Source organism: Hippopotamus amphibius, chromosome 6 (assembly GCF_030028045.1).
Source record: "Hippopotamus amphibius kiboko isolate mHipAmp2 chromosome 6, mHipAmp2.hap2, whole genome shotgun sequence".
Lineage (NCBI taxonomy): Eukaryota > Metazoa > Chordata > Mammalia > Artiodactyla > Hippopotamidae > Hippopotamus > Hippopotamus amphibius.
In genome coordinates this window covers 90,114,585-90,127,452 of record NC_080191.1, presented here as the reverse complement: position 1 = coordinate 90,127,452, position 12,868 = coordinate 90,114,585, and the positions used below count along the sequence as shown (strand labels likewise).

At 33.0% G+C, this 12,868-nt stretch overlaps 1 protein-coding gene across 1 annotated transcript in view; it reads right to left on the bottom strand.

The window, feature by feature from the left end:
* Positions 1-12,868, bottom strand: part of EYS (eyes shut homolog) — a 1,676,468-nt gene that overhangs the window by 634,210 nt on the left and 1,029,390 nt on the right. The window contains exon 29 of the mRNA XM_057737776.1: positions 1,649-1,799. Coding sequence (XP_057593759.1) covers positions 1,649-1,799 — 151 coding nt within the window. The remainder of the gene's footprint in view (positions 1-1,648; positions 1,800-12,868) is intronic.

Sequence of the window (12,868 nt, the reverse complement as noted above, 5' to 3'; positions counted from 1 at the left end):
CAATTTATATCAAACTCCATGTTTCTCAGTAATAAATTGATTCTTCTCCCATTCCCCTTCTCCTAGACCTTCCCACTACTAAGCCTGTGTGTGTGGTGTTTCATCTGACTACAATAACAGTCTATATGTTATGTACTGGTGGACCCTTGATCATCCCTCAGATCTCTGCCTAACTGTAAACTCCCTTACTCCCCCAAGGAGATCAGGAGGCTTCCTTTTCTGTTTTTCTATATTGCCTCTGGATTTCTTTATATTTCTAGTAGAGTAAATACCTAACCATATTAGAGATACTTGTGTATCTCCTCAATAAAATATTATCTCCTTGAGTCTTAAGAACCTGCTTTTAATTAATGTATGCTCACAAAGATTAAATTCTGTTTGAAAACCCACCTTTTATTTGGAAAATATATAATAGTCATGAAATAAGAGATCAATACAAGTATAAATGACTAAAGATTAATTTGTGTAAATTTTTAGAATCGTTTAATCCATTTTTGAATAATTCCTTTGAGAGGTGATTATTGAGAACCTACTATGTGATAGATGTTTATTGAGAACCTACCTTGCCTTAGGGGATAGAAAGGTAAACAAAACAGATATTTTCTACTCACACTGAGCTTATAGGCTGGTTTATCTAGGAAAGAGTCAATAAAGTGCAGTAATATAATAGAAAAAGGCCCATAATTCTGTCCAATGACCAATAAATATACTGGTAATGGAGTATAGATGAATCTAAAGTAAATTCCATATGCTTACAGACATATAATTTCCTTATTTCATTAAAGGCATACGTGTTACATCAACTATGCAAATGACTTTTGTCCTTTATGTATATTTGTTGTGAAATTTTTTTTAGTTTACTTATAATGGAATCATAATAGTTATCATGTAGTGAGATTTTTACTCAATTCATGTCACTTGTGAGAATTTGAAATAATAGCATTTTACAGTTCCAAAAATGTAAAAATATGTAGAGTACAATGATAAATACTGTACGAGAAAAGATTCATAAACGGTACACTTATGGTACATTAAGCTATTGGTACACATAACAAGCAACATTACATTTTTAAAGTAATGGTCTATAATAACAAAGTAGAACCAAATAGTCAATACCACTTAAGTCAGCATACAAGCTCTCATCCTAGAATACAGGTTAACAATGACAACAATAAGCTAATTATCTAAATGGAAATTTAGAGAGTAGGCTGGCATACACACGGAACTCAGCAGAGAGAGTTCTTAAACTTGGGAACCCTTTGTGACACAGAGTGTAGGGGATGGACTTCTAGTTCCATTTCTCAAGTCATATATTTTGTGTGTTGTTAAGCCAACCCCTGATATATCCAGAGAAATCACTAGCATAAGGGTGAACAAAAGCACATATGCTTAATTTTATCATGAAATGTCATGTGGGTGTATAGTAATAAGATGGAAAAGCAGCTTGATACTGTAGCAATTCTACATAGTGAGAAAAGTACACTTTTAGTACACTTTGGCAGGATAGATGAAGGTGTTAGTAGAATGCAGAAAAGTTTCTTGAAACCATGTAGATGGTTCCACTAACCAGGAAACTTCTAAAGTTTCCCTACTTTTTCTTTTCATAAAATGACATAAAGAATATGTTTTACATCATCAGCAGAAATACCTGGTTTGTTCCATGAAGTTCTGGAACTCCACCAATAAAGACAGACCCTGAAGCAGGCAGGGGTTTTCCAGGTGTGAAACCGATAGATGAACTTGCTTTCATAGTCCTCCCTAGAAGAGTGAGGTCAGCTTTACATGGGTCCAATTCTTGCCTGCAACCATTTAGATAAGAAATTTGTGATTCTAGCATGTGTTGTAACAACATTTGTTTGACCAATTAATTAAGCTATTAACAAAAGAAGAAAGACTTAAGTAAATAGATTATCTCACCATAAAACCAACAAAGCCAGAAGTAGATTAATCTGTTCTAAATTAGAAATTCTTAATGATTTAAGTACATAAATATAAAGTTAAACTTTGATGAAACAACAGATTGTAGCAATCACCTAATGAAATAAACAAATTCTGATAATAAATGGCTCTTTCTCAACAATGACTAAAATGATGTTAGAGTATAAAATTCTACTTCAGGTTTTTACATTGTTAAATGTTCTCTGGGAGGGAAAATTATTGAAATGGATCAGGTTTAGATATGGTTATCTGGTGTACAATATATCTTTAGGTTGAAAATAGTAATACTGCAGAGAGTAATTAGTTATTGAAATATAAATCATAGCCAGAAGTGTAGTAAGTAATTTTTTTAAAAAATAAATTCATTTAACTTGGAGATTTCCAGCAATAATTTTCATATGCCCAGTTTTTAGAAAGATGACAAAAAAAGCTTCAGTGTGTAGATATGCATGTCTCATTCACTCTAGCCAACTGTGTAGCTAATCACCTAATGAAGGAATTGGAGACTGTGGTCCATGGACCAAATCGAGCCTGCCACCTCTTTGAAAGTAATATTTATCTGGGACAGAGCCACACATTTCTTTGCATATAATCGAGGGCTACTTTCACAGCAGGGTTGAGTAGTTGCAACAAGGATTCTGAGGTTCAAAGTCCAAAAAATATTTATTATCTAATATGCAATATATATGCATTTCTGTTGAGGATTTAACAAAAATCATTTAGAGTTCTTTATATTTAGGATGTATACTCAGTTGGTTGTGTGTTGCACATATTTTATTTTTCTTTTCAGTGTCTCACCTTTTTACTTTCTTAATAGAGAATAATCAAAAGCTCTTAATTTCAATGTACAGCAATTGATCAATCTTTTATATAATGATTCATATTTTGTTATGTTGTTCCTTTTCTATGCCATTTTTGAAAATATCATTTTACTACTGACACTTAGCTACACAATCCTATATTAGTTATAAATCATGCTAATATGCATGTGGGTCTGTTTCTAGACTATATTTTTTCCGTTAGTCAATTTTTCTATCTTTGTACAAAAACATCACTGTCTTAAAACTTACTAGAGTATGTAAGTCCTTCTACTTGTATTTTTCCCCTCAACATTGTTTTTGGAGATAAGGGTATGTGTGTGTGTGTGTGTGTGTGTGTGTGTGTGTGTGAAAGAGAGAGAGCAAGAGAGCGAGAGAGAGAGAGTTCCTGGACTCTCTGTTTTATTTCTCTATATTTCTAACCCTCCATCAGTATCACCCTGTGAAATACTGATACTTCATAATAAGTCCAGATATTTGTAGAGTAAATCCTCTTACTTTGCTCAGATTTTTTTTTGTATAGATTCTCAGAAATCATTTTCTCCTTTTTTTCTTAATTGTGATGAATTATGTTGACTGGTTTTTGAATGTTTGAATACATTCCTGGAATAACTTGGTCATAGTGTGTGTCTTGTTTATATAACACAAGATTCACTTTTCTATTTTTTAAAATATTTCTATATTTCTGTAAATAATACATATATATTTCTCATGTATATATGAATATGGGAAGCTGTCTTTCAAATTTCATGTCTTGTAGTGCCCTTGAAATATTCGGTTTCAAGATTATGCAGTTCTTATATTCTTTCAGAAAGTTTATGTAATATTCTTTCACATATGTTAGAATTTACTAGTACAGCCACCTGGTCTTGGAGATTTTTTTGAGGTAAATATTAAATATGGATTTAATGTGTTTAATAGATGTAGCTATCTGGGTATTATCATGTCCATCTTGTTAAAATGTTTTCTAAGATTTTAAAATTTAATCTAAAGTTTGAAAATAATTGGCATAAAATATTTCATGATTTCCTCATATTTTTATTGGTGTTAGAACTCTGACACCTCTTGTGATATTGGCTATTTTTGTATTTTCTCATTTTATTTGCTTTGTAGATCAATATTGGTAGGGACTAGTAAATTTCAAGGAATGTTTTTGGTGTTATTGATGGTGGCATTCTCTGTTTTCTATTTCACTAACTTCTGCTCTTATCTTTATCATGTTCATCCTTTAATTTTCCTTTGGGCTTAATTTACTCTTCTGTTTCCGGAGGTTTTAATCTAACATATGTTCTCAAGATTGTAAGTTTTCCCTTTAAGAACAGATTTAACTCTATTCAACAAGTTTTTTTTCATAATCATCTCTTCAAAATGATTTCTGACTTATTTTGTGACTTTTTTCCTTTAGTCCAAGAATTATTCAAAATTGTACTGCAAATTTATAAATATATAGTGATTTTTTCATTATTTTTTACATTATAAAATTTTATCAAATTTTAAATTTGATTTAAATAGCTTGTTCAAAGAATATTCTCTATTTGCTTTTAATTCTTTGAAATGTGTTGATTTAGACTGCATAGCCCTGGATGTGGTTGATTTTAGTAATACTTTCATGATCCTAGAGAGTCTGTAGTTAATTGCAGTGTTCTGTATATGTGAATATGGTCAAGTTTTACACAAACACACAAACATACACATATTAGACACTTTTGTAGTGAATATAAAACAGAAGAATGAAATAATTTATTCATGCCTATGATGCATGTATGTTTTTTTCCTAAAAAAACTATTTGTAGAGTTTTTTTTGCATCTTTCTATCTATATTATGATATAAGTTAATAAGACCAGGTGTAGCCATGCAGCCAATTTGAGGCTTTGATAAAGTTTTGAATTTTTTAAAAAAAAATTAATGATATTCTCTATATTAAGAACATGGGAGAAAATGTAGTGAACATTTTTATAACCCACTTGATATTCTTGGATTCTGTATTTAGAAGCAAACAAGAAGCTTTCTGGGTTAATTACTTCTTATGATTAAACTGTTAAAAATATCTTTGGGAGGATATAGCTTCCAGGAAGTTATTCATTAAATGATAAAAATAAAAAGCACAGCTACTTTTATTCCAATCAATCTCTAAATTTTAATGTTTGGAAAGATAACCTGTACTGTTTTGTGATATTAAAATAGCAATAATAATTATTCACTAATATTTTGTTAATGAACTTATTTCATATATTTCATGAAGTAAATGATACCCATTAAGATTTCAAACGTATTTATTTGTGCTTTGATTGTAATAACTGAAAGGGTAACTGTAAAATAATATATATATAAACTCAATTTTTTTCCTGAGTACAGAAGCAACATAAGTTCATTGTAAAACATTAGAAAAAAAAAAAAAAAAGAAATTTATCCAATGTAATTGTTAAAGACAAAAAACCAGGCCCAAAATGGAGTCACTTATGTGAAGCCCTCATGTCACCAAACCAAGACTTAATTAACTTAAGAGGTTCCCGGAATTGGAATCTTAAACCAGTCAATGAGGAATTGCCTAACCGGCATTAGATAGGTAAGCTGCATGATAACACCCTGCTATCCCTATAAAGAAAGTAACCTTACAATAACCAATCTACTTTTTTTTCCCTTGTATGACTTCCCTGTTTCTGCTTCCTTCTGTCTGTAAAATCTCTTACCTTGTATAGGTCTTTTGGTCTCCTTTCTAGCTGCTTGACTGAATCTACATATCCATGAATCACTGAATAAAGCCACTAAGAACTTTAAATTTTACTCAGTTGAATTTTGTTTTTAACAGCTAAAGTAATAACTTGGAATCTTTGACACTTGGTTTTTACAATGATATCAATAAAATATAGGACAATAGCTATACATTTTTATCAAATTTTTTTCATCTACATAATTTTCTCCTAAATGGCTATATAACCTATTGTTGGATATTTAGTTTCTGAGATTTAGAAATAATAAATGGTTTTGTGATTTGTGAAAAGTCACCTAACCCGTATTTAATAATTTTTGTAGAAGCATTCTTAGAAGCAAATTATTGATGCAAAGCATTGGCAATTTTAAGAATTTGTTATCAAATTGCCAAATTACACTCTAGAAACTGTCCCAATAAAGCATTGTTAGAGTGCCAAAGATTTTGTTTAGTTACATACTTCTATTCATATGATAATATCTATCAGTATTGTCAACATATTCTCTGCATGAAAATTCTTCCTGTCCAATAAATAAACATTTGCTTATATTTTATACTTACAGAAAGATTTGAAAATCACCAGCACTTTACACTAATATTTTATGTATGAAGCACATACGTCTTCACTTTGTGTTTTATAGTTTTTCAGTGCAATGTTTGAAACCAATTATACTGCTTTAATTATTGTAGTGGAACAATTTCTTTTAATGTTTGCTATGCTTAGTATTATTTCTTATAACTTTTTCAAAGATTTTCTTGACATATTAACATGTTTATCACTTAGAATCTATTTTTATTCCAAAAATTTTCAGTGATGTTTTTATTAAGAAATAAAAGTTATTCTATATTCTAAAATTTAAAGGGATATGTGTATATGTATATATATACCCACATGCACATATTTGTGCACACACATACATCTGCATACGTGTATCCAAAATACATATATATGTATGTATTTATAGTATTTATATTACAAATTAGAATATTTTATCCTAATGGGGAAAAATGTCAACATTTTTTCCTTTATTTAACCATTTCTGCTTAATCCATATTCAACTGTGGCCTCCATCTTCACAGAACTAAATATTTTGAGAAGAATAATGAGAAAATGTGACATATCATATATATTAATTTCATACACAATTGTACGAAGTTGTGTAGTACAAACTACAATGAAATATAAACTGATTAAAGTTAAAACTACTCCAGAGTTGATCTCTGTGTGATGAAGATGATTATAATAAGAAATGTGAAGAATAGTAATGCTACAGATGTGAGATTTTGAGTGCAGATAAAAGCTGGAAGAGAAATGAATGAAGTGGGATTTTAAAGGCTTTTTTTTCCTTTTTTTTTTTTGTTGCTTACAGTTAAGAATGCAAGTTCAGTTCAATATCAGATCTTTAAGCTTGGCTACTTTAAGATGTGGGTCATGTTACATTCTGTACAGAGGTTGGTAGTTCTCTACAGAATGTAAGCATCATGAAAAGCGATCTTTCTTATGTTATTGCTGCATCCTCACATCTAGAACAGGACCTTGTATGTGGCAATCACTATAGCATATGCTGAATATTGATAAGTTTTCCAGGACACTGTCTGAAATATATTATGTGCTTAATGACTGACAGCATTTTTATTTTGAAGATAGCATGTGCTCTTCTTTTTCCAATTACAAGTATTTATTAATAAATATTCCATTAAATACTGAAAATATAGAGGAAAATCATGATGACCTGCACTGATGCTAAAAGGCATCATTTTTATTTTATTACATTTTAAAACTTTCATTTTATTATAGAATTTTCTCCAAAGTTGAAAATGTAACATGTAAACTCTTTCATAGTTTGTCTTCTTTCTTAATGTAATAAGATGAATATGATGTAAACATTTATGTATGTTAATATTATTCTGGATTACTAAATTTAATGAATATATAGTAATTATTCATATGTTTGTACTTTATTTCTAAAATATCCAGTCATTGAGTATTTGGGTGTTTTTTTCCTCATTTTTTTCACCCTTCTGTAAAATTACAATATATGTCTGTTCCATACAGCTTAATAGATGTATTTTATTTTCTTAGAAAAAATTCTAGAAGTTGACTTGCAGTATGTAAGCTTTCTTAATGTTTACATTGTATATTCCTAAAGTTTCTTGTGAAATTTTTCTCAATTTACTATCTGTGATGGTTAGTTTTATGGAACAACTTAGCTAGGCTACAGTCCCCTGTTATTCAATCAAACACTAATCTAGGTGCTGCTGTGAAGGCATTTTGTTGTGTTGTTTGCAGCTACCATCAATTAACTTTAGGTAAAGGAGATGACCTTCCATGATGTAAGTGGACCTCACCCAATCAATCAAAAGGCTTTGAGAACAAAACTGGTGTTTCCCTGAGGAAGAAAAAATTCCACACATGAACTGTTGTGTCAACAGGTGCCCAAAGTTTCCAGCCTGCAGGCCTGCCCTTCAGACCTTGTACGTATCCAGACAGACCCCACAACTGCATAAACCAATTCCTTAAAATAATTATCCTAATTATATCTTCTGCTGGGTCTGTTTCTCTGGAAAAGCTCCGATTGATACAGATACTGGTACCTAGAGTAGAGAGAGTCCTGGGATGAATGTTTTCCCTAACTTATAGGAAGAGCATTCCTATTATCTTATAATCACATCAGTGAGGCAGGATTAATGTTAACTGAGTATGGAATTTGATTCTTAATTGGGGCTAGACTTTTTTTTTTTTGTCGAAATCTCAACAGATGTATTTCTTAATCAGCATTAGCCACATGGAATTTAATTCCTTGAGGAGGTTATTTTGAGTGAATAGAAGCGAGTCAGGTGATGAGTCTTAGACTATCAACTCCAATCTACAGACTTGCCATGTCCTTTCATCTGAATAAACACAAGAACTGAGGTTCATATATCATGGTGGGAAATTAATTATTTATGAGCATGTCACATTTGAGGATTTTGCTTGAAATTTGTTATGATTTCTATTATTTTAATACAGTTTCTATTCATTGTCACACAAGGTAGACTGACTCACCATCAAGAGCACTATTGTCTATATACTAATACTGCAGGCTTTCACCTTTAAATAAGCATGGGATTCTTCTTTTATACTTAAAATGCTGCACTGGTTATTCTTGTTTACAAAGCTATTATCATTTCTGAAATAAATTACCCATTGTAAATGAATACCAGGATGACATATCACCTTTTCTCATGCATGCATTCCAGCGAGCTGGCTGCTAAGCTGAAGGAAGATGAAAGGTAAGTATGCCCACCTCCATCATAACAATGCAGACCATCAGGTTTCCTTTGCCAAGAATGCAATTCTAATATTTCATCCAGCAGGATTGTTATTGTTTATTCAAGAGACACACTTTTAACAGCGGTCATATCTTTCCCCTTATGCTCACTAGAGTGGAGCAATGCTGCTCTGATTGTGCCTGATTGAATCTAACAGGAATTGACGGAAGGTAGGAAAACACTCTTACAACATTATTGTTTAGCATTTGATGATGATGTGGTTTGCCTAGCACACTGTGCAGGGTAAAATTTTTCCATCAAGGCTTTTTAATGCTTTCTCTAAAATCAGCACAGAAGGTGCTTTAAAGGTCAAGTGAGTAGAACAGATTTTTTTATTTTTTGCATAATAACAAACATATGTAGAGCTCTCTTGAGGACTCCTGGAGTTTGAACTACCTTTAATTGTTCTTCTCTGGAGCTTGTAGTGATTTTTTTACATTTGTCATTTGCATTCACATAAGTAAGCACTAACAACTCTCCAGTAATTAGAACCTGAAAGAAAAGTTTAGTATGCCATACATTCTATCTACTATGTTTAGGTACTCAGGGTAGATGAGGAGAGGTCAAATATCCATGCTGGACATAGTGGCATTGCGGGTGCCCCACTGTTTTTCTATTTGCACAGCTAACAGTCATCTTACAGCAACAAGCTCTCAGCTTCCACCTGTGTTAGCAAAAACTGGAGGGAATGCATGGAATAGGCCAATCTTGTAAGTAAACAATCAAAAAGACAGCAAACAGCAAAATTCCTCTATGTCAGATATTAATTCTAAAATCTGATTGTTCTGAGATTATAAATGTCATGATTTAGCAATTACTCAAACTTCCAGCTTATGTTAAAGAAAATTGTTTTTAATTGATAGTGATGAACCTGCCCATAAAATCTGAACATGTGTTCTTTGTTGATTGTCTATTATATTTATATTAAAAACAACATTAATTTGTTTAATCAATCATAAAAATATAAAGAAATTACTATAAAATCAAAATAACAACTGTCTTTTTAGGGAAGATTCAGACCATAAGCTGAAACAGAAATAAAAGATAGGCATCAAATTAAATATTTGATGCTGATACACTATTTTTATCAGATGTCTAGGGATATTTTATATTCATTTAGCTTAGAAGATGACATTCATTTCCATCTGAAAATTGATTTTTCAAATCAGATATAGGGGATTCTGATTCAGAATTGAATTCAATTCTGATTCAAAAAGAGACTGATTCAGTTCCTATAGTATTTATTCAGGTAGTTTCCACAGGTGACAATGGAATTAATTGCTATCAGCTTCCACTCCCCCATTACATATTTTAAAAAAGTAAAGTGAATTAAACTCACAGATTTAACACTTTGAATGGCACATCATTGCCAAAAGAACTAAGTAGAAAACCTCCCATTTTGAAATTCAAGAACCCACTCCCCCCAGTTTAGGCTCTTACTATCTGTATCTCTGGCAGCTCCACAAGAGGAATTTTCTGCTACACTTAGTATCCCCCCTGCCTCACCTGCCAAGTTTCTCTTCTATCCATTTAAACCCTACTCACAATTAGCTCATTTTGGTTTCACTTATTACTTAAAATGTTACTAATATTCACAGTCTTCATGATTTCTTTACTATCCAATACCACCATAGGGCACCATTCATTTGCATTCAATTATATACTGTTTTGCTATGTGATTGCTTGATATTTTAACATTTCATTTCTCCAGTGAAAAAGTGATCTCTTAATTGGCAAGGTTTTTATTTGTCCATCTTTGATTTCTTAGTAAACTTAGGCATTGTCTTACTGACCTTAGAAAAAAATACAATTCTGCATTTGAGTTTATATATCAAATGTGTTCCTAGAAATACACCAAATCTTCTCTCCTATACTTATTAAGTGTGATTCTAAGGAAGCAGCTCATGGTTGACAGGGAGCCTACATGATGCCTGGTGCTTGGCTGCCTCCCCTTCAGGGACCATGGGATGGCCCTGGCTTCCATGTTAGGACACAATTACCCCTCTGCCCATGGGGCTTTCTGCTGGCAAAGTAACTGTGTGCATTCAAAGAGTCAGAGTGTCTAACAATTATGGGAAGCTCCACAAAGGGAAGCTAAAAGCTTTGCATTTCATATTGAAAATACCCATGCAATTGAGTTGTTTTCTGGCTAATTCTAAACTAAGTATTATTATAGTTAATCTTTCCTTTCAGGATGCATAATCTTAATAAGTATGAGAAGAGACATTTTTTCCTTTATGTTCTTCTGTGGAAAACATTTTTTTTTTTACATATGTCATGATTCTTCTGAAAGACTATTCCCAGCTAAAGCTTTAGACCTTTCCACTGGAGACATGGATTTCTAAATACATTTTTGCATTTGTAATTGAGATGAAATATCAGTGATATGATTAATATCCCACATTATCAATTGTGTTTTCAATTAAATTATATTTAGGGTCTGTGAAACAATACTCAATACTAAAATAATTGGCATTCAATTATTAAATACTAAGATTACTCAAGTTTAATCAAGAACAATATATTCAATTATCATCCTTATAATTATGAGCAATTAAGCCACTGCTAGCAATATTTCCTTGAGATGAAATATCTACTTTATTTTTTTAATTGAAGTATATTTGGCTTTTGCATCTCTTTGTGAGAAGAACATGGTGAATAGTCTCACACAGCTGCCCAGCTTTTTGCAGCACTGATTGCACAAACTGCAAAATACATTGATGTCTTGATAAGATTCCTCATCCAGTGAAGAATCTACAGCTGCTTCACAGAGAACAGAATTGAAGGACATGAGCTCACCCCTTCTAACAAAAACATGAAAATCACAACAAAAACAACAAAAAAATGTTGTAACCTACCAAAAAACATACCCTACATCCAAAGACAAAGAAAAAGCTATAATGAGATGGTAGGAGGGGTGCAATGACAATAAAAATCAAACCCCATACCTGTTGGGTGGGTGACCCATAAACTGGAAAATAATTATACAACATAAGTTCTCCCACAAGAGTGAAAGTCCTGAGCCCCGTATGTGGCTTCCCAGCCTGGGGGTTTAGCAATGGGAGGAGAATTTGACTTTGAAGCCCAGCAGGGTTTCACTGCAGGAACTTCACAGGTCTGGGGGAAACAGAAATTCCACTCTTGGAGGGAACACACAAGATTTAGTACACACCAAGACCCAGGGAAAAGAGCAGTGACCTCAAAAGAGACTGGGTCAGACTTACCTGCTAGCATTGGAGGGTCTCCTGCAGAGGTAGGGGCTGGCTGTGTCTCACTGTGGGGACAAAGACACTGACAGCAGAAGCTCTAGTGAATAATCATTGATGTGAGCCCTCCTGGAGGCTAACATTTCCTCCCCAAGACCTAGCCCCACCCAACAGCCAGTAGGCTCCAGGGCTGGGATGCCTCAGGTCAAACAACAAATATAGCAGGAACACAGCCTCACTGATCAGCAGGCAGGCTGCTTAAATTCTTCCTGAGCACAGCCCTGCCTACCAGAGGGACAAGATCCAACTCTACCCACCAGTGGGCAGGAACACATTCCTCCCACCAGGAAGCCTGCACAAGCCTCATCCACCAGGGAGAAGACAACAGAAGCAAGAAGAACTACACTCCTGCAGCCTGCAGAACAGAAACTGCAATCACAGACAGTTAGACAAAATGAGACAGCAGAGGAATATGTCCCAGGTGAAGGAAAAAGATAACAACTCAGAACAGCTAAGTGAAGTGGAGATAGGCAGCCTACTAGAAAAAGAATTCAGAGAAATGATAGTGAAGATGATCCAAGATCTCAGGAAAAGAATGAAGGCACAGATCAAGGAGATACAAGAAATGTTTAACAGAGACCTAGAAGAACTAAAGTACAGACAAACAGAGATGAGCAATACAATATCAGAATAAAAATACACTAGAAGAAATCAATAGCAGAGTAACTGAGGCAAAAGAAACATAAGTAAGCTGGAAACCAGAATGGTGGAAATCACTGAAGTGGAACAGAATAAAGAATGAAATGAAATGAAGACAGTCTAAGAGACAACTGGGACATTAAGCACTCCAACATTCACAATATAGGGGTCCCAGAAAGAGAAG